At 37.3% G+C, this 22,180-nt stretch overlaps 3 protein-coding genes across 3 annotated transcripts; 2 read left to right on the forward strand and 1 right to left on the reverse strand.

The window, feature by feature from the left end:
- Positions 1 to 1,707: 1,707 nt before the first annotated feature.
- On the forward strand, positions 1,708 to 7,951 carry ntan1 (N-terminal asparagine amidase). Its single transcript, XM_007231347.4, has 10 exons — positions 1,708 to 1,951; positions 2,041 to 2,143; positions 2,360 to 2,425; positions 3,921 to 4,029; positions 4,407 to 4,480; positions 4,576 to 4,629; positions 4,738 to 4,791; positions 5,697 to 5,794; positions 5,939 to 6,052; positions 7,348 to 7,951. Exons 1-10 carry the CDS (start codon positions 1,871 to 1,873, stop codon positions 7,516 to 7,518), a joined length of 924 nt encoding a protein of 307 aa, XP_007231409.1. The 5' UTR covers positions 1,708 to 1,870; the 3' UTR covers positions 7,519 to 7,951.
- Positions 7,952 to 8,648: 697 nt separating this feature from the next.
- LOC103028781 (3-mercaptopyruvate sulfurtransferase-like) lies at positions 8,649 to 15,754 on the reverse strand. Its single transcript, XM_007231346.4, has 2 exons — positions 15,082 to 15,754; positions 8,649 to 12,051 (listed from the first exon to the last, which is right to left on the reverse strand). Exons 1-2 carry the CDS (start codon positions 15,665 to 15,667, stop codon positions 11,753 to 11,755), a joined length of 885 nt encoding a protein of 294 aa, XP_007231408.1. The 5' UTR covers positions 15,668 to 15,754; the 3' UTR covers positions 8,649 to 11,752.
- A 2,109-nt stretch (positions 15,755 to 17,863) lies between these two features.
- Positions 17,864 to 21,328, forward strand: rps19bp1 (ribosomal protein S19 binding protein 1). The gene is made up of 4 exons (XM_007231345.3): positions 17,864 to 18,059; positions 19,369 to 19,539; positions 20,211 to 20,308; positions 21,046 to 21,328. The coding sequence occupies exons 1-4, from the start codon at positions 18,005 to 18,007 to the stop codon at positions 21,175 to 21,177; spliced, it is 456 nt and encodes a 151-aa protein (XP_007231407.3). The 5' UTR covers positions 17,864 to 18,004; the 3' UTR covers positions 21,178 to 21,328.
- The last annotated feature ends 852 nt before the right edge of the window (positions 21,329 to 22,180 follow it).

The following is a 22,180-nucleotide window of genomic DNA, read 5'->3' on the forward strand; positions in this document are numbered from 1 at the left end:
AAAAGGCGAACTACTGAACCTCTAAATTATCAAGGAAAAATATAAGATAATATTTATCATAATTAATAAATAATGTCCCCAAATTAATCAACAATTTCTTAAATTTAGAAAATTGTTTTCCCTCTAATCTGAGGGAAAGACTATTCAAATAAAGAGTATTTCTTGTGAAATTGAGGAAACGATGTATTAAAGGGAGGAAACTGATAAACATCAAGAAGGGCAACAGTAAGAGAAATTAAAATACTAATTTGAGTCATTTCTGTGTTTACAGGTGAAACAGGTGTGTTGAAGGTAGTTCAGTCAGCACGTTATCTTTAATAATTTATATGAGATAAATGAGATGAGCTTTATATAGTAAAATTAGTCAAATTCTTGAAGCGACAACTAAAAGGTGTTTTGGCCCGCCCAGACCGAAACCTAGAGGGTGCAGATTGCGACGGGTAACGTACGAAAGCAGCACACCACCAGCAGATACCAGAGATTCTATAGAGAGGAGAAAATTCACTTCAGAATCTCCTCCAGGCTTGTTTGACCACCAGGGGGCGCTCCTGAGTGAGTCCAAAACAGAGAGTCTATGGTCCAAAATGAATGTGTTCATATGGAGCAACTTTTATACTAAAATGTACTCATTTTCCCAACACAGAACAAAGCTTTTAAACTCCACTTTTTTTAGAAAATGTTTTGGCTGTAACTCCAGTATTAGCTCACCAACCAGTCAGCTCACAGTAGCAATAATGCTAGCGTCTTTACTGCCTAAAATATTATTACTGTAGAAAAACTGAAAAATAGACGTGTATTATTTGCTTTAGTAGTAAAATACATAATCCTACGTTTCAAATTTAAAGCAATATCTTGGCTAAGCGGAAATGTACTATTTGTAATCAGAGTTTTTAGCCGTTTAGCTCCATTATCTTCCACTTATTTTGGACTCTCTTGCGGGCTCCCCCTAACGGCGGGCAGCAATTCTCTGTGATTATAACGGTAGCGATAAGAAGTGGGTGCTCTCTTCATAAACCAGCTCTGCAGAGACTGCGCGTATATTTCCTGCGTAGACTGAAGAAATCTGCGCAGTTGCGGTTAATGAAAACATATTTTACACAGAATGCATTAAGCAAAATCATATTAAAAAATAATACAAGCAAAAAAGTACAAAATTATAAAACAGTAGCAATTTATTAACTATTTTTAAATTCATGTTTTATATCATTTTATTGTTGTTATCCCTTCTGCACGTATATTCTATCTATTATAACAACACAATTTTGGCCAAAAAACTAAATAAAAAAAAACACTGGTCTCTTGATGTGTGGTCATGACGTTGAAGTGAAAATACAGGAAGTGCTCCGGTGTTCTGTCGAGTTGGGTTACCTTGTCAAACCGCGCTACCCAAGTGTATATTTAACTGTAAAAATAAAGAAGCCCCATATTAGAGCATGTTCCCAGTAGGAATGTATCCCAGTAAATGTTGCGTTAGTATTTATGGATACAGCATAAATCACTGTGTCATGGTAAAGTTATGGCAACGAGAGCTTATTACAAACTGCTTTTGTATTTTTTATAATAATTATTGTATTCATTATTGTTATTAATTTACATTTACACTTTTTTGCAATGACAGTGAGTTCAATTTGTTTAATGCACAAAAAAAAACACGATAAATAATCAAAAAGTGTAGGTTAGCGCATGTGCAGTGCCTTTAGGAAGCACGTATCGATGGGTATCATAACTGGACAGAACACCGGTTCTCTCAGGCTGTCTGGATGTACTGTATTACAGATTCTAGTTAAATAGTGAGGAGAGTGTGTTCTCTGTAATGCTGAACTTTATTTAGAGCTTCATGTTGAGTTAACGACTGGATTAAAATATTAAAATGCCCCTCCTGGTTCAGAACAGACGGGTCGAGCGCGTGACTTCAACTACAGACCTGTTCCTCAGATATTCTCATCTAAAGGTGAGTAACGTTTCTCCGCTTTACAGCAGTTCAGCTCGAGTAACAGATCTCAGATCCCAGTGTTTAAAACCTGCTTCTGCTTCTTAAAGGAAAACGCCAAAGAGTTCCGGTCCAGACCCGCTCTGACTGTCGAGCCCAAGCGCCTCCTTTACGTTCAGCAGAGAGAATTCGCAGCCACGACACCGGCGGACAGTGAGTCTCTGTGTATCTACAGGTTAACTGTGTTCATCTGACTGTAGTTATTTATCTCCTGTCCTGAAGCCTGTCTCTACAGTTTAACTGTGTTTATCTGACTGTAGTTAAACTTACTTATCTCCTGTTCTGAAGTCTGTCTCTACAGTTTGACTGTGTTTATCTTACTGTAGTTATCTATCTCCTGTTCTGAAGAGAGGTATGTCTCCTCTACAGGTTCTGTCTCGGTCATTGGCTCTGGAGATGCAACTACATGTCACCTTGTGGTTTTGCGGCACACAGGTAGAGACCCAGTTTTAAAGAGAAACTAGCACTAAGTGGCCAAGTTGAATGTAGATCAGGTTTCCTTTACTAAATTGAGCCTTAATCCAACAGAGAAGTAAAACAAATAATGAAGTACAAATTATACTACTTCAACTCAAAAAATGTTCAGAATAAATGAATTTACATTATTGCAGTTATTCAGTTCAAAATGTGAAACTCATATATAGATGTATTACACACAGAGTGATCTATTTTAGACGTTAATTTATTTTATTGTTGATGATTATGGCTTACAGCCAATGAAAACCCAAAAAACAGTGTCTCAGAAAATTAGAATATTATATAAGACAAATTGGTACTTTTGGTAGTGTGCCAAGTCCTGCTGGAAAATTAAATCTGCATCTCCATAAAAGTTGTCAGCAGAGGGAAGCATGAAGTGCCGTAAGATTTTCCGGGAAAACTCTGCACTGACTTTGGACTTGATAAAACATAGTAGATCAACGTCAGCAGATGACATCATGTCTCTCCAAACCATCACTGATTGTGGAAACTTTACACTAGACCTCAAGCAGTTTGGACTGTGTGTCTCTCCAGTCTTCCTCCAGACTCTGCTCCCTTGATTTTAAAATGAAATGCAAATTTAACTGATGATCAGTGATGGTTTGGAGAGACATGTCATCTGCTGGTGTTGGTCCACTGTGTTCTTTCAAGTCCAAAGTCCAAGTGCAGAGAGAGATGCGAATTACATTTTCCAGCAGAACTTGGTACACTGGGCACACTGCCAAAAGTACCAATTTGTCTTATATAATATTTTAATTTTCTGAGACAATGAATTTTCAGTTTTCATTGGCTGTAAGCCATAATCATAATCATTAGCAATAAAAGAAATAAACACTTAAAATAGATCACTCTGTGTGTAATACAGCTATATAAAATATGAGTTTCACATTTTAAACTGAACTACTGAAATAAAATAACTTTTCTATGGTATTCTCATTTTGTAAAATGCACTACTTCGTTACTTTCCTTGAGTTTAAATGTTGGTTATCTATTTATTAATATTTTTCAGATAACATTTTACTTCTTCTCCTTAAATTTTACACAATTATCTGTACTTTCTACTCCTTATATTTTAAAAATAGCCTTGTTACTCCCATTTCATTTCAGCTTGTTTTTTTTTATTCCATTGTTTTGAACCCTATCCAGATAAATCCATTTATACATATAAAGTGTGGTAAAATTTGATTGTGGTTGGATGAGAAGTATAAACATATACCATTCTGACATCCTATTGGTTTATACACGATCCATAACACCTGCACGTCACGTCACACTCAGCAAGAACATAGCAGACGTATGTATCCTAGTATAAAGATGATTTGTGCAGAGACTCTTGAGAACTTGAGCAGCGAAATGTCCCAACTAAGCTTCTTTAATATATGTATTGTAAAAATACAATAAAAAAAAATTAACTGCATGAAAAGATCTTTTACAACCCTACATCTCCTTAAAGGCAGTGGAGCGACTTGTCTGGCTCACTGTGATGGTTCGAGCACTTTCACCGAAGTTCCTCTCCTTGTAAACGCTGTCACATCCTTAAGCAACCCTGCAAAGGAGGGCAGGTAGGCATTTATTTTTATCTAAAGATTTAGCCACACTTCATTTCCTGTCGACACATCATCAAGTGTCTCAGGCTTCCTCTCACAATTTAGAAAAAGGTAATGAATTCTGCATCAAATTCAAGGTATCATATCAATGTTTTAAAATGACGCCCAGCCCTAGTCTTAAATGAACACCTTTTTTGACCTCTTATAGGTCAAAGGATGTGTTGGGTATACAGTATGGACTGAGTGAACACCAAAAACTGCGTTTAGTAGTGATTAAAAGCTCTATTTTACACATTTTTTAAAATTGGGGCATGTTTGGTTTTCTGTGGTATAGACCCTTTATTAACATCAGTGAAACTGATCAGAACTAAATGTATTATTGCTTTATTCAGGTTAGAGCTTCATCTTGTTGGGGGGTTTGATGATGACTCCAAGACGTCCCACACACTCAGCCTTACTATACTAGGTAGGTAAAGTGCAAATCTCAGTTTGGTAAAAGCATGTAGGCTACAATCTTGTGGCTTGTTAAGTGTGAGTGTGTTTGTGTCCTTTATTTCACAGCGGCCTTTCAGAAGCAGAAGGACGAAATTCACTTAGAGACCTGCTGTATTACTGGTAGGTTAACATTCTCTGTATGTTTTGTCTGTATTTTTATGTGTAGGTGTTTCCCTGCTTCACTATTGATTCTGATGATTGATGTTTGTTTTGTTTTGTGTTTTGCAGATATGAATGATGTTGTGACAGATGGGATTCACAGACCAATTGTATATGGAATAGGTACTGAACCAAAAAGAACTCACCCAGATGACAGAATTCAAACATAGTTTGAACTTAACGTCATTTGAACATTATTTTATTTTTATTGCCTCCATTTCGAAATAAATATAATACTGCCTATTTTTATTACTTAAAGTGTGTAAAACTTTGTGTCAAAAATATCCACATCAGCTGATGATGATCAGAACACCAATAAGAAGGTGATGACCTTTTAGGATTATTGGAGACTTCTTTACACATCTTGTGGTCTACTATTGGGCTGAATATGGTAGGATGGTATGATGGTTTGGCCGATTTAAATGTTCTCCACTTTACACTTTTTGGAGACTGGTCTAAGACCTATTTTTTTTTATAAATCCTTTCCCAGACAGTGCAAACTGCATCTACGTCCTTCTTTATGAAAACTTGAGAGCTTGTTGGATCTGGGAATGGTGATCCACACAGTTCAACAAGCAAGAACAAACTGAAGGTGTGGTTATCTCCAATCACACCCTTCGAGTGTGATTGGAGATAACCACACCTTCAAAACCAAACTAACTGAGATTTGGCTCCTCCAAAATCCTCTCTAACCATCTAACTTTCTTTCACACAAGAAAATTATACATTTAAAAAGTGTGAATGATGAACTCATTTTTTGTACTTTAATGATTAAGTAATGACCATAAACTGTTAAGATGCTGATATAAAACTCATATATAACCTACTTTGTATGTCCAAATGTTTGGGGACATCCCTACTAATGTAGCTGTACAAATACACACATAGCTTGTCTAGTCCTTGTACTAAGATTGTTGGCAATAGAATAGGACTCTCTAGAAGCTATTTGCACCATGTCCAATGGCATGTTAACATACAGAGTTTTATGGTTGAAAAAGTTAAACTGTCTCACTGTTTCTGTTTTGTAGGAGTGAATGTCAAAACAGGCGAGGTGTTCCCCGCCTCATTTCCACAGAGAGGCCCAGCCGAGGACCTGCGGTCTGCTCGCACCTTCACTGGTGGAGAGGTATATAAAGTCACAGTAATATGTAACTGTGTAGTATTCTGCCCAAAATCCATTTAACCAGGACAAACAATGCTTTCTTTGTAATGAAACACAGTTATTATATACATTTTAAAACAGACGTTTAATTTGTTTGTCCTCTACCAGATGGCCGAGGTGTATGACTCCAGTAAGGAACAGATAAAGATTGGTCCCTGCAGGTGGACCCCTAACAGGGATATTGCCTTCTGGCTGTCTGAAGATGACAACACCATCCTACAGGTAACTTAATTATATTTAGAGAATGTTCTTACAGTGTAATTACACAGGGCAGCCCATATGGGGCAGTGGTGGAGCACTAGGTAATGCTGTGTGTGTGTTCTCTAGTGTATTTAAGTTAAGCATGCAGGCCACAATTATGGTAAATGTTTTTGTCTTGTGTTTTTATTTTGTTTATGATAATCTGATTAAGCTTGATTACTCTGACGAAAAGGACGGAAACTATTATCATGTGCTGTAATTTTTTCCAAAAAGGGCTTAAGAACGCAGCAGTGACCTGCTGTAAATGCATTTGGAGCCTCCTGCATTAAATGTGGATCTGATTTCTGCCAGTCACTTGACTCTTTGCACAGAAAATTCTAGCCAAATACTAGCGGCCACGATAATTTCCATCTACTGTCCACTGTGAGCACCGGACACCCACTATTAGGCCTCACTCAAACTCCTATCATTTTAATTACCTTGCCATGAACATGCTTGTCTGTGTTCAGTCTCACTCACAAGATAACTTCTCACTTATTAATTTATTTATATTTAGATATCTAAAAAAGAACTCTAAACTCATACACACAGAGCAGAAAATAAGGAACCACTGCAATAATAAAAGTAATTCGGTCTTATCTTATACACTGTGCAAGGCGCGTCATGATGCTCACTACTATCTTACACCCAGCCAACAGTGTATTTTCATGCCTTGCGTCTGCGTCGTTTAAATAGCAACAGAGCTTCCGAATATATCTAGACTGATACCTGTGGTGGTGTGGAAGTGAGGTGTGTTCAGACACATTTCTGGTGTATTGCTATCTTGGTATCGGAAAACACAGGTTCACCACTGACTAATTAGAACCTAGGCAACAGTCAACCATCAGATGTTCATTGCTATCTTGCCAACGCAGGCGCACAAACCCAACTTATACATAAAAAATAAACAGAATATAAAATATAATAACATTGCTGTTCCCATAAATGAACAGCATAAACAAGCAGGTCAGTTTTCTCTGCAGAGATGCACAGAAATATCAATCTGCCAAAGTCAGAGTGCACCTGCTACTTAAAGGGAATGGCCACTGACTCACTGATTGGTTTATTTCACGTTACACGCACGAGCAGTGCAAGGCGTACTTTTCCTGTTGTTATGATAGCAAAGACAAACTGACACACCCTAAACCGAGCTTTGTGGTGTGTAGCTGATGGCTTGCCTATAGATAGCTAAAATGGAGCCAATTATCTTGATATACTAAATTGGTCATACTTCAGTGTACATGTTTCTCCCTATGTATCTCCTCTTTCCCCTCCAGTTCCTGTCCACATCTCCTTATGCTGAGCCGCCGCACTTTGTTCAACACATTAAGTCCACCATCCAGTTCCTGCTGGACCACCCCAGTGCAGACAGCCTGTTCCCTGGAGGTCAGCCGCAGCTGTTCCAGCGGTCGGAGCAGGGAGAGTGGGAGAGGGTGTCCCAGCAGTAGACCACCTGCAGCCTGCGCACTGCCCTTAACTCTGAACAACACTGTGACCCAACCAAACGCCTTCGGAAGAAGAATCTGCTGGCAGTAAAAGTTGCTTTTTTATGCTAAATTGTGACCAGTTTTCTACAGTCTTAGGATGTTTAGGTCAAGCTGAGGGGTTTGCTAAAGGAAAGTGGACCTACATAAGCATAAAAAAGAAACTTCTACTTGGAGTGAAAAATGTGGCATAGCTTTTAAATTATGCACCAATTTTTGTGTTGACACTTTAGAGACTGTACAGACTTGTACAGATATAATAATATCCTTTTTCCTGGATCCTCGAAGCTGGACTTTTTTTATTTTGACCTTTGTGCATATATGTGTAATGATATATTATCCATCACCATTTCTCTTCTGCCCATTGCAGTGAATCATAAAAAATGGCATGATTTGAGTCTGACTGAATTGTGATTACTTCTTGTTGGGTAACAAAAAAGAAAAGAAAAGTATGATGTTGAGTTACATCCACAATGGTGGGCACATCTGCTCATTTTCTTATTGTAATAACTAAGTAAGTAGCACATATGATAATATTCAAATATAGCAAACATTTAAGAATAAAACATTCTTCTTAATGTTTTAAGCAGCATCTGAGCTCTTTTAAACTTTTTAAAAAGTCTGTTGGTTCATGACTGGCTTCTTTACACTATTATAAAAGGTCAGGTGAGGGAAATTTCAAAGGTTATCTAAGATCAAATAATACAAATACCCCTTATGACTCCCTTAAACCTTGTAAAAAACTGACTTCAAATTGAGCAGTTGTAGTTTGGTGAACTGTTCTACTGACAACTGCATAATTATGACCATCAAGCAATCATCAGAAGAAAATCTTTACAGCATCTTTCACAAAAAATTGCATTGCAAAAATGAGAACAGACTTTGATAAATAGATCACCTCCCCACTTAATAATTGTGGAGCTGGATATGTCAAGCTTTGAGTTGCCGCCAATGGCACAGGAAACATTTGATAAAAGAAATATTTAATAAAATATTTAGTAAAATGCAAGCAATTTATGGAAACAAAACACACTAAACTTGGAGAAAGCAGAGTTGCTAAGACTGACCATCACCATCTGCAGGAATTTATTGATTGCATTTATTGAAGCACTGATGTCAAGAGCTCTACTATCGCAAATCTGGATTTATGCGAGGGTTTGATTGGTTAATTCAAGTGCCCAGTTAGACTACAAGCTAGAGACAAGTGATGTCATTATAATATAATCATATATCAACCAATATCAATAATAATGATTACTGATCTGTGCCTGGGATTTTACCTAATTAAAAACAAAGCAAACAGATATACCAGTGCATCTCAAAACATTAGAAGATCATTAAAAAGTTACTTTATTTTAGAAAATGTGAATTATATAGATACAGAGTGATCTATTTTAAGCATAAATGTATTTTATTGTTGATGAGGTGACATGTCTCTCCTATCCATCACTGATTGTGGAAACTCAGACCTCAAGCAGTTTGGACTTTCCACTCTTCCTGATCCCTTGATTTACAAAGAAAATGCAAAATGTATTCATTTTCAGTGATGGTTTGTATAGCCGTGTCATCTGCTGGTGTTGGTCCACTGTGTTATATTCAAAATGAGCACAGCGTCTACCAGGAGATTTTACAGCACTTCATGCTTCCCTCTGCTGACAACTTTAATGGAGATGTGGATTTCATTTTCCAGCAGGACTTGGCACACTGCCCAAAAAAACAATTGGTCTTACAGTTTATAATATTAAACATTTTCTGAGACACTGATTTTTGCGTTTTCATTGGCTGTAAACCATAATCAACAACAATAAAATAAATAAACGCTTAAACAGATTACTCTGAGAGTAACATTTATATAATGTACAAGTTTCACATTTTGAAATAAATCACTGAAATAAAGTAACTTTTCAATTATATTCAATTTTTTTGAGATGTAGAGGGAAATCGAATCTAACGCAGCAGGTGAATATTTTGTCTTCTTGTTTAAAAAAAAACATAGCTGCAACTATAATTCTTATTAAAACCAGCATAAAAATGCAGTGTTTTATTCACAAAAAATCATTGTGTGTACATACATTTTAAAATCCAATTAAATATAATGTGCAACATCTACAGCTTTGTAAAAACTGCTGTTTTCAGAGAGCGATAAAGAGAAAAGGAATGTGTGTGTGTGGGTTGCACCCATTTCAGTGGCTGGTATCTATTTAGGCCTGTACATATTCCCGAGCAAGATAAAACACTAAACTCTGTTATCATGCCCTGAGGTTTTGGGGTGGTTTGGGCTGGTCTCACTGCTCCAATTAGGGAACTGAACTCCCAGTGAGAAGGCACTTTAGGCCACAGCAACTGCACTATTCATATGTCTACAGATATACTTCTGTGTCAATAAAGACAGTTGATGATTTTAACTGACTTTAAAACACAATGGGTTGGTTTCCCAAATAGGGACCATGTCTTGTAGTAGTATATTCTTTCAATAAGAAATCTCCAGTCAAAATGCTGTGTAGTCCAAGTTTTCTTCTTCACCAGAGAAGGTAAATATTTGTCTTATGGACTGTCTTTGTATGCCAGAATATTGTCTTTATGGACTTTTTATTGCATTTATTAAAACCATATAAATCCCCAAATCAGTGCCATTACACTGGAAAAGTGATGGATTTAATTAATTTGATTTGATTTAATAACATCACACTGACATAAAATGTTGGTCTTCAGTAATTTCTTTTAGACCATAATGGGGTAAATTAAATTAAGTAAACGTATGCAATGATATGAGAGATGTGAGCTGACATCTAATATTGATATGTACAAATATTCCAGTTTCTGTTTTCTATAAACTATAATCTAGACATATTTGGTCTAAATGTGTTGTGTTTGTTTGTGTTGGTTTGGCAGTTATCTCCAATACCAATATAAATAATATTTATATGAATCATCCATAACTAATTCAGCATCTAATAAGAAAGCAAACACCTATCCAAATCAAGGTGAATCATTATCCTAAATCAATCAGTTAATCAATCAATCATGAAACAATGGAACAACTGCAGATTAAAACAGTCAAGATAAAGGGACTCAAGAGAAAGAAAAAAAGAGAAAAAATGAAAGAGAGATAAGATGTAAGACACCGAGCAACAGGAGCCAGAGCTCTAATCTCTCTGCTCTTTGGTTCACAGGTCAGGGTTTGCTTGCAGAAAGGCTTTGGTCTTAACAGCTTCATCATCAAATTAAAATACATTAGTGTTTCTAGGGAAGCTCACAGAACAAGAACAGCAAGGCATCAAGCTTTCAGTGTAAAGAAAAAGAAAGAGTTATAAGGTTCTCATGTTCTGGAACAGTTCGGACTTTGTTCCTTTGTTTACTTGGTTCTTAAAGGAATAGTTCAGCCAAACCTCATTATTCAATAACTTAAGTTTAGTTGATGGGGAAAGACATGTTTGGTGTCTGAGTTTTGCTATTCGTCTTAATAATTGTGGAACTATTTTTGTTTCATTTTACAAAATGATTATAAAGAGTTTTTTTCTTGGTTTAAAGAAAATAAATGTTATTTTGAGTTGAATTTCATATTCCCTAGTTCATATTTTGCATCATTTTTGGCCATTTATTTTAGATGTAACAAAGGCAATGTAACAATGACCGGAATTTATAGATATTCAGATCCAAACAGCACTCTGCAGGAGCTTGTGCGCTAATTAGATTTTATAAAAATACAGGGCATCTAACAAGAATAAAAGTTTGGCATCATTTATACAGAAAATATATTCTAGCTCAACCAGTAATGCTCTACCAGGTGATATGTTTTAATATGGGCAATGAAAACATGCATGTGCTGTAAATCCTCTTGCAGCAGACTTAAACCAGTAAAAAGCTATCTAACCAGTTAATTTACATTCCATCAATGGAATGGACACTAAAGGCTAAAGGCCCCAAGGACAAAAGCTACACAAAGAGTTGAAAAGTGTCGTGAAAAACACACATTTACTTCATTTTGTTCCAAATAACAACAAACATTGGCAGTTTCTGCATCCCATTTACTCATGTCTAAATGGGCAGCAATCTCATTACTAAATGTTTATATTTCCAACATGTAAATTTGATTTGGCTGAACTATCACTTTAAAAACCATTTGCTGTTTCCCTGAATGGCACAAGGAGCAGCACCTCATCAGTGGACACATTTCCAGTTCTTTACTTCAAGTCCATCACCTATGTTTTCCCCGCCCCTCTGAGATCACATCCTCAGGAGCCGCTCTTGTGTACCACTCCATCCAGCCACCATCGTACACAGACACTTCATCGTGGCCGCACTGGTAGGCTGCGAGGGCAGTGAGGCACGCGGTGACGGCCGATCCACAGGTCACACACAATGGCTTCTGCAGGTCCACTCCAGCTTTCTGAAATATAGCCTTCAGTTGATCCGGAGGAAGAAAAAGCCCGGAGGAAGCCAGGAAAGAAGTGAAGGGAATATTTATAGAGCCAGGAATATGTCCGGGTTCAGTGTCTAAAAAACAGAAAGAAGAAAAAAAAACAAAATAAAGGACTTTGTTTTTAACTCCAACTTTGAATGATCAGGTATTTTACATACTTCCATGACCACTTAGACACTAGAAAGTTTGTTTCTTCCGTACTTGAAAATGAAAAGAAATTTCTCTCAGTTCATATCAAATGATTTATAGTCAAATCATATTTTAAAGAGAATTCATACTCAATATATTCAAAGTATGCTAACCCAACATTCAAACAGACTATTTAACCTTAGTCACAACTATTTACAGCATGGCTAACTAGTTTTCATAAACACACAACGCAAAAAGATAGGAGTGCTGAATATCCACCGCCTTACAAAGAAGAGAGGTTGTGTCTGTGGTTCCTAAATTTTAAATATCCACCAAACGCCAATAATTCTGCTCTGAAATGGAGCTTCTCAATTATATTTTTGTGCTATGTTCAAAAGTCTCCTCTTTTTCTAATTTATTGTTACACTCTCTAACAAACTGAGCTTATTTTAATACTATTTTTATGTTTTATCTATATCACCAGAAGTTAAAATACTAATTAAATGCAGAATAATGTGTATAGGGCCAAAGTTGTGTGCAATGTATTAGTTTCTGATTACAAAACTACTCCTAACCAGATATGAATTGGTTGATTATAATATGTAGTCAGCAGCGGTACTATGGTAGTCCCTTTATATTAACATAGTAATTATTTTTAAATGGCCATGGCCAGTAAACGTTTCTTAAAAGAACAAAAAGAACAGTCAGTAATAAATGTGTGAGCATGTGAAATGGCTACATTTCCAAACACTGGATGAAGTTTTAAAGCTCATGTGGGTTTCCAGATTGACACACAGTGGCAAGAAACTACAAGTCTTTAAGCTGATCAGTAAATATACACATTTCAGTGTGGTGGTGGTAAATTACCAAGCTATGGTTAGCAACATTTCTGAAGCACAGTGATTACATTTTCTGCAGAAAAATAGCCAGCTCGCCCGTGTCCATAGCTGCAGCACGCTGCTGTTTATACCTGATAACCTGGGGTGTGGAAATGGGACTGGGGGAATGGCTTTGCGCACATTTAGAGGCCACAACATACACAGATTTCTGTGACATACTGCACAATAAAAAAAATACTGGCAGAAGATCTGCTTAGAAGAGCAGCCATTGCTTAGACTTGGCATGTTTCTCTAATATCTAATACATCCTTAATACATCCTTAATACTAACTCAATAAATCATGTTACTGAGTAAGTACTAATTCATAGTATTATTTGAAGGGAGTTGTTCCCAAAATCATGTCCAGCTAGGACCTGAATAACAGCCCAGTTTGGCAATTCTCCTGCTATAACACATCCATCTAGCCTGCAGCTTAGCCTTAGCTAACCCTAGATAACCCTTAGCTTAATTTGTTGTCAATGAAGTGAACTACATTCACTATCATTAGGGGGTGTTATGAGAAAAAAATACTAATTCTTGCATAATGGTTCTAACCATCTAGCCATGCTTTAAGAAAAAAAAGACCTTACCATAAACACAATAGCATGCTAGCCCTGCAAGACACTTCTAGTTAAGAGTAACATTGCTGATCCAGCTCTTACTTCTCTAAACAGCTGCAACTGCACCATATCATCTTTGTGTACAGGGGGGTTTAAAGACAAATTCTGACCCCAGTTAAAACTTTACATACAGCGTACGACCCCTGGACTCTCGTGATTCAGTGCATGACAGCACGTACACATGCTGGGCCTGAGGGGAAGGTGGACAAACAATGCAAGCACAGCAAGTGGACCAACCCTGCACAACTGAAGATAAAGGGAGTGTGTAACATTAACTGATAAGGCTTGTGGTGCCTAGGTCAAAAGGCCAGCCAACCTTGTGTCCAAAAGCTATAGATATTTTGCATGTTTATTTGTTTTCCTGTTTCTTGCTGTGATAGAGGGGTAGGGTAAAGTGTTGGGGCTACATGGCCTCCAAACAGATATTTTACAGAGGAACTCCAAACAGGGGGAAGAGAGGACACACCAATAAGATGGATGTACAAGCAACCAAAGAAACTCACAAATGTAGTATTTTCTTTAAAAAAAAAAAATCTGACTACCATTTTATATATTACTTTAATGTAGTGTTTCTTTGGAACAAGCATAAAATTGCTGGTAGTACATCTTGGTAGCTAGCTACAGTTCCTTTTCCAACTTAAATGATACAGACGCAGTTACTTAGGCTGCTGCATTTAAGTTGGAATGTGAAATGTTGAACAATATGACAACTTCAGCTCCACATCACTAAGAAAATATAGTTAATTCAACCAAAGTTTTTGAACTTTACCAACCTGCCTAGAGGGCAGTGCTAGTAGCGGCTAATGATGCGAGTGTTCTTTTTATTCAATTATTTATTTTAATTCAGGTTCCCAGGGTTGTCCCATTTTTAGGGGGAGATTCCTCTTGTAGCTCAGTACCAAGGAGAAGGGTGTCACAACAAAGGGGTAAAGGAATGGGATTGGACCCAAACCAAACAATCTAATAAAACTTTAGTCAAAGCTGTGAGCCACAAAGTAGTCCATCATCTGAACTAACAAAAACATTTTAGAAACCCCAAAACAGTGCCTAATCAACTCGAACCATTCGAGGCTGGCCTGCACAAGGCATAAGCAGAATTATCTTCTTCAGCTGTCAATAAAAGGTAGAGAGCCTCAGGTTATTTAATTGTGTCAACAATGTGGTAACAGCATTGTCTAAGTAGCCTCTATGTATCTAATTTCCTCAGATTAATATCAAATATTATCTTAATATATTTCTAAAGCTGGTGTTCCACAATTGCGTAAAGAAACTGGTCCCTGAAGAAACCCAAGGATTATTATGGTTATTATAAAAAATCTGATATAAAAAAGCTGATATAGAGCTTATATGAGTAATAGCTGTATTTGACGTACAATTGTTGTAGTATTGCTAATAGTTGTCATCAGAAGCAGTGGTAATAGTAGTAGTAGTCCTGAACCCTGAACCCTGAAGCTGAGAACCTGGAGAAGGCCTTACTGTCTCTGGGCTCCGGGTCAGTCCCCCTGAATCTCCCAGCAGGCCGTGCGTCCACCACCTGGAACGTCTTGCTCTCCACGTTGTCCACGATGTCCTCGTAAGTTTTGACCCACGCGCGGTTAAGCTTGGCAGTGAACTCCGTGGGCTCGTGCTTTAGTGCTTTACCCTCCTCCACCGGCTGCCCCTCTCTGATCCAGGCCTCCAGACCCCCGTCCAGCACAGATACGGACGCGTGCCCGAACACCCGGAACATCCACCAGGCGCGCGGGGACGAGAAGGCTCCGTGCTCGCTGCGGTCGTACACGACCACGTGAGAGTCCGGGCACACGCCCAGCCTGCTGGCGAACTCGGCGAACACCGGGGCCGGGGGCAGCATGTGGTCGAGCGGCGAGCTGCGGTCACTACACCTGTCTAGGTCGAAGAAGGAGGCGCGCGGGATGTGGCGAGCCCGGAACTCGCTCTTGGCGTTTCTCCGGAGCTTGGGCAGGAACCACGAGGCGTCCAGCACGCGCACATTGGAGCCAGGAGCGCGCAGCGTCTCGGTGAGCCACCGGACCGACACCAGCGCTTTAGTTTGTAGAGACATTGGCGCGTGGAGGTGAGAGAGGTACCCGGACAGAGACTTCTGCACTTCTGCTCCGCACGCGCGCGCACTCTGGACCCTCCGGCCAACTCAGAGGGGGCGGCGTCCCAGTGCAGCGCGCACATAGGCTCGTGCAGCTCGTGCACAATTTAACAACTTTAACTGCAGCGAACAGCTGATAACAGCAGCAGGACTGGAAACACCGGAATGTATAAAAACTGAATGGAATGGTTCACTACTGCTGTTAATTATATTATTAATAAACTGAGAGAGAAGGCTGTTCAGATGGTTCTGAAGTAATTTAGAAACACAAACATTAGGACAGGACTTGATTTTAATATGATGTTTTCTTTTTTGTACAGCAAGTTTCTTACTTGCACACCTCCCATGAAACCAAACGTGTGCAGTTTAATTTCACCAGGCAGGTTATTAAAATCAAATTCTTTTACAATAACGGCCTGGAAAGAAGCAGGAGCCACTTTATGGAATAAGAAACAAACTAAAAAAAGTTGCTATTAAAAGTAAGTTAATAGCAAAGCAGGTGCATGTATCACTAGCTGTATTTTTATTCTAAGGTTTTCTGCAGTGTTTTGCAGCAGATGATTGAAATTAACAGCAAAAAGTACTGTTTTAGGGATTTTGAGCTTAATGATGCTGGAGGAGCTCGTGTGGCGTATGTAACTGGTAGTGGTTGTATTTTGTAGGTAGAGTGGTGATGACCGAGGCAAGTTTTGAAGAGCATTTTTACCCACCAGTTTGTAAACTGTGTCACCATAATCAAACAGAGGGAGTCATCTGAACCAGAGTGAGCTTTGCAGCCTGAGTAAAAGATGGATGCTCTCTATAAAGAAAGCCAAGTTTTGCCCTGACTTTTGATTGCAACTTTATGGTATGGTGAGGAAAGGATGATGTGCTGTCTAGTCAGATACCTTTGTACTTTGACTGTGGCAAGAGGTGATGTTTTACCCATAAAACACCCCGTTAATAAGATTTAAGTTGTGCAAACTATAACTTTTTTTGTAATTTACAGACAGAACCTGTTTTTTTTTTTTTTTTTCAATTATTTTGGCTTTTTTTATACTCAAAATATTTGTAGCTTTATTTAGAATTTTATTTATAATTAGTTTAAGATTTCTTTTTAAATTATATTCAATTTCACAAATTATGAGGAGGAATCGGAAAATATAATAATATAAAAAATAATACATATTATGTATATCTTTAGAAATAAGATTATTATTAGCGCATTATTTTGGGACAGTTGTTCCCCTTACTTTGGGAACTGACTTCTAATAAGGATAAAAACAATATTAGATGTTTAAATATATACATCCAGATAAATATAACAAGCTGTGTGCAAACCACCATGAACTTAGGTTGTCTACGTTAATAATTAAAGTTATACTATACTAAATATTACAGTATGTACACTGATGCCCTGTGTGGTTAACTCTGCTTTGAATCTTGTTTGACTTAATTGTCTTAAATTCTTATGTGTTATATTACGCCTGGATCCTTGTACTTTCTATGTTGTGTCTTGATCTATGGATTGTTTTTGTTAAATATATTTTTTGTTATCAAATTCTTTCCTTGGCAAATAATCGTATAAATGAATGTAACTAATGTAATGTAATATTCTGTGTTTTATCAACATTATTTAATGTTGCTGGTGTAAATAATCAGCTTTATAATACTGAATGCTTTTTGCTTCGGTTTTTTGTGTGTTTTGTCTTCTTTCTCTCCTCTGGCTATATTTACTTACTATTGCCTGTACTACAATTAGTAAAATAAATAAAATAAAAAACGATTTTTCTTAAGGCATCAGAGAGCAAGTTGGATCTGCCCATGGTGATCCACTCAATTCAACATCACAAAGCCAATCAAACTAAATGTCATACAGACTCCTCCATAATCCTCTCAAATTAACAATCCTTTCATCTGAAAACACGGAGATGTTTAAAGTTTTCCTCAACAGAAAATTTCATTTCTATTATTTAAGATTTACAAATTATTGCTTAAATGAATAATTAATTTAAATCTATGTATTTTTTGTATTTTGTTGTATTTATTTTATTGTATTTTCATTGTATTATTGTATGTTTATTTAATTACTTTACCTCGCAATTTTATTTACACGATACACACACAACGCGTGCAGTCGTATTAAACGGCGGAACTTTTCTTTAGTTCCCTTGTTTCTGCTGGACTCCTGTAATACGTGGCACATTATGGTCAGCGTGCTGTGAATGTAGCACCGCTGTCAACAACCCCGTGAATCAGAGCTTTAACCCTGTTAAACCACAGTGAAGAGTTGAATTACTGCGCTAGAAGAGCTGGATCATGTCAGCCTCAATGATTAGGAGGGGCTTGGAGCTGCTGAGAGACGATATTAAAGGTAAATATTGAATATTTCTCGGGCAGTTCACTGTAAAGACACTGTAGCTCACAGTCGGCCAAACAGTGTCTAGAATCTGACTGTGAAGAAGGCACAGTTAAAGTTTTTTGAACAAGAATTAGGTCTAGTAACCTGAGTCTAACCACAGACTATATTCTCATTCTAATCACACATTATTTTACTTAAAGTGCTGTGGAGTCCAGGACAAGGGTTAACCTCGGTCTGCGACGCGCACAGACTGACCAGATTCTGAATACAATCCAATTTGCACCAATGACCACCAACCCTGCCTCTAAAATGCCCACTGTACACAACATTTTACTGATTGTATTGCTTAAAGAACCAAGGTGTGTAAGTTTGTGACTAGCAGAGCAAAATATCAACACCTTCCTAAAATAAGTATGACAAAAAAAACAAATGAGAGTTTTTATGGCTATTTAAAAATAGCAATGGTTTAAGAGGATAGTGGAGCAAAAATATTTATTGGAATAAACATAAAACATAGTTAACATTTTAACAGCAGAGCATTACTACCTAACTTTATGGACTTAGCTTATTTGCTGACTGAAATTTGCAGACAAAAAAGATTAATAAACATTAATACTAAGACTAAACTACTATGCAATATTTATAGCTTATAGCCTTTATTAATATAGAGTAAACTTTATATTATAGTAAAAATCTCATCACTTAACAATTGGGAACTAGCCCTGGATTGGGGAAATGAGTTTTGTGAAAGTAGCTGCCATTTTGGAAAGTTTGAAATTAAAATAAGTCTCATTTTATTTTGGCATTGTAATACAGTATTGTAATTCTGAAATAAATATCCCATTTTACATTTATTTTGTAAAAGTTATTGTGATAGTAAGTTTTGTTTTTGAGATCATATGTCCTACACACTGTCATTATTGTGAGGTTATGGTGTAAAAAAAAACATGTAAGCATGAAGGAATCAATTTTTTTGTCAAAAACAGTCAGACTTGTAATTACAAGAAATAATTTTAATATAGGTAGATTATGAAATGAAAACCATATATGTAGTATTAAATACAAAACAGTATTGAAAGAGAGTCTTGAGATGCTTGTGATGTTGGTATAAAGGACAAAGTTCCTACTAAACCCTGCTAATAGAAGAAATGCTAGGGGAGCCAGTGTCAACAAACAAAAAAACATTAACAGTCAGTCCTACCTGTGTATTTATTTTCATAGAAAATTTAAAATGCTGTTCAAGTGCAAGATTAGGCTTATTCCCAGTTTGAGGAAACTGCCTTGTTGTGACAGCGTTGCTCTTTTTTTTCCCCATCTGAAGGTGCTGGCAGCAGTCAGAAGAAGAAACAGAGCTCCAAGAAAGCCTCCCTGATGTCTCAGATCAGCACTAATAGGCGAGGTGTTCGGAAGCAGATCCGTCAGCTTCAGACTCACGGCAAAGCTGGAAAGAGCAAAGCTACGGTCAAAGACAAGCACATCAAAAATGCTTTAGGTCAGTAAACAACCTCAATTGTAAATAAATTTTGGACTATAGTTTTCAAGCGTTGCCAAGTTGTGGAAATTGGTGGAAGGTGGTTCAGGTTTTGAGATTCCTGAAACACTACAGCACAAGATAGAAGTCAAACTTAGGAGGGAAAACTGCCTGCAGTCTTAAAAATAAAGGAGCTCTAAGCAGTTCTTGGAGGGATTCCTTAGATAGAACCAATTTTGGTTTGAAGAAAAGCCTATTTGATTGATTGTTTATGGCCACATAACAAAGGTGGTATATGCATTATTGTATTGTATAAGTGAAATAAGAATGTACATCATCTGTGTTTTAAACAATACAGAAACCTATAATGCACTACCTCCTATACTTGTCAACAAAATACACGGAACTGTGGTATACATGTCTTAGTTTTTGTGTGTACTGCACCTCACGTAGCTGTCACAAACAACCAACACTCCAAACAGACCAAGAATTGGTAAAGTAGCAATCATGTGTATGCAAACGCGTAGTTAGTAGCAAGTATATCTCTACCCTAAGAATGTTGTTTCGTGTTCATGTACAGCAGTTCATCCTTCTTTTTATACTTCAGCTTAATCTGTAAAAAGTGAAGTGCTCATTTTAACTTGTAGAAGTTCAGATTAAATGACTGTGTGTGTCTGTTGAATGTTTTGCAGAGGAATACAGAAAAAAACAGAAGAAAAGTCAGCTCAGCAAAAACCTAAAGTTTTTCCTGGACACCAAATATAAAACACAAGAAAACTACACAAAGAAGGTACTCCAACATGACGCATTTTACAATGGTTGATAGCTGAACTAAGACATACTTTGGGCAGTATGACTATTTTATTGTTTTGTAACATACTTTTCTGATCATATTATGGATATCATGAGTGAATAAATAACACTGGCAAGCTGCACATTTAATTAAAAAAGATAAGAGGAATTGATCCTTGTTCAGTTGATTATATTGCAGCAAGTTCTCTTAAAATTCCTAAAAAATCCTTGTGTTTATGATGGGATAGGGTTTGGATATCATGTGTCACTTTTGGTAAAGTTTTCATGTAAAAAATATTGTGACAACCAAAATGTCTTTAAACATCATAATGTATTATTTTTGCAATATCACCCACCCATGCTAATAAGGGTTCCTCTTATAGCAGGGGCCCAAACCTCATACACTGAGTGGCCACAGTGTGGCTGTAGTTTCTAGCCAAGCAGAAACATGTGTGTTTTGTTGTATAAGGACCAGCCAACTAATTAAACAGTCAAACCAGGTGTTCTGCTGGTTGTTTAGAATAAAAACCTGCAGCCCCACCCACCCTTTGCAGAACAGGTTGGGTATTTGCTTAGCAAAGGTAAACCTGGATTTTTTATTAAACCAGGTTTCTTTCCCAAGGTGTCCTGGTTCTGTTTATTTTACTAAAGAATGCTTAAACATGTTGAAACACTTGAAAATGCATAAACTTTTTGTTTCTGCTTTTAAATGTTCTTTGCTTTTGTCTCCTGCAGATCCTGCATCAGAACTCTGGCCGGCTGTCCCATCACCGACCAGACAAACAAGTCAAGGAATCAAATGAAGAATCTATCTTCACAGAGGAGGAGTTCCAGAGGTTCCAGGAGGAATATTTTGCTAAACTCTGAACTCATAATGGACTATTCAGGACTCTGCTCAGAAGTTATGCTGACAATGAATTCTGAAAATCCAGCAAATTTCAGACTGAATATTAGATAATATTTTACTTTTGTTCTTTGTGTTTTGCAAATAAATTGTTGCTTGTTGGTTTTGCTGCAAGTTTACAGAATTCAACTTTAATGCGTAACTAAACCCCCTGATTTTAACTGACTCCACCCTTAACTCCAATTTGAAAAGTGCTAAAAAAAAAAAAATGAAAGGAGTACTTTGGGAGGGGCACTGGGTGATGTATGGGTTTAGGGGTGGGGCAAGAGGGACAGCTGATTGGGCTGAGCAGTGTGCCTCTGATAGCAGTGAAACACAAATGGTTGGATATCGCCAGGGAGGTGGTATTATTGATTGGCTAATTTGCATATTGTGAGTGTCAAAGTACCAACGTACACGGACACTTAATCCTCGCCTGTAGCACAGCTGAACCAGCGAAGGCACTGCAAAGGCAGAAATGGCCGCGATCTTTAAAGGTGACTCACTCTATCCTTTTCCACAAGTTAACACAGTTGCCTGGAATCTTAAAGAAAACCATGCCCTAAATATCAGCCAGTCTGCCCCACTTTAACATGTTTGAAAAATGAATGAATGAGTTATGCATGTGTTTGTGATTTTCTAGTTATTATGATGGAAGTCTGAGTGTTCTGTGTGTAGTGGAAATGCTGCTGCAGTAGAGAGTGCAGTAACAGTCTGGCATTTTTTGGTATTTCCAAAGCTCAGTTTATTACCGTTGCTGCAGACCAGCTATAAATTGTTAATCAATTACTTGTTTCCTAAAAAAGCCACCCCTTCCCTTTTTTTTGCAATACACATTTTTTCAGTTTTATAAACAATATAATAAGTGGGTTGTTGTTTTCCCTTAAAGCCTTGGCAGTTTGCATTCAGGTTTTTCACTGGGCCTGAAGAGTTTAAACATCAAAAGTAAATGGAAACAAATTATAAGTGTTCTGAAACTTTTGACCG

This window comes from Astyanax mexicanus, chromosome 5 (genome assembly GCF_023375975.1).
Source record: "Astyanax mexicanus isolate ESR-SI-001 chromosome 5, AstMex3_surface, whole genome shotgun sequence".
Classification (NCBI taxonomy): Eukaryota; Metazoa; Chordata; class Actinopteri; order Characiformes; family Acestrorhamphidae; genus Astyanax; species Astyanax mexicanus.

What these genes read in the sequence shown, in the direction of transcription:
- ntan1 (XM_007231347.4), top strand. Translation starts at nt 1,871, where the DNA reads ATGCCCCTCCTGGTTCAGAACAGACGGGTCGAGCGCGTGACTTCAACT. An exon ending in AGCCACGACACCGGCGGACA is followed by an intron (nt 2,144 to 2,359) that starts GTGAGTCTCTGT and finishes TCTCCTCTACAG; the next exon opens with GTTCTGTCTCGGTCATTGGC. An exon ending in TGTGGTTTTGCGGCACACAG is followed by an intron (nt 2,426 to 3,920) that starts GTAGAGACCCAG and finishes ATCTCCTTAAAG; the next exon opens with GCAGTGGAGCGACTTGTCTG.
- LOC103028781 (XM_007231346.4), bottom strand. Translation starts at nt 15,667, where the DNA reads ATGTCTCTACAAACTAAAGCGCTGGTGTCGGTCCGGTGGCTCACCGAG. An exon ending in TGACCCGGAGCCCAGAGACA is followed by an intron (nt 12,052 to 15,081) that starts GTAAGGCCTTCT and finishes TCTGTTTTTTAG; the next exon opens with ACACTGAACCCGGACATATT.
- rps19bp1 (XM_007231345.3), top strand. Translation starts at nt 18,005, where the DNA reads ATGTCAGCCTCAATGATTAGGAGGGGCTTGGAGCTGCTGAGAGACGAT. An exon ending in GCACATCAAAAATGCTTTAG is followed by an intron (nt 19,540 to 20,210) that starts GTCAGTAAACAA and finishes AATGTTTTGCAG; the next exon opens with AGGAATACAGAAAAAAACAG. An exon ending in AAGAAAACTACACAAAGAAG is followed by an intron (nt 20,309 to 21,045) that starts GTACTCCAACAT and finishes TGTCTCCTGCAG; the next exon opens with ATCCTGCATCAGAACTCTGG.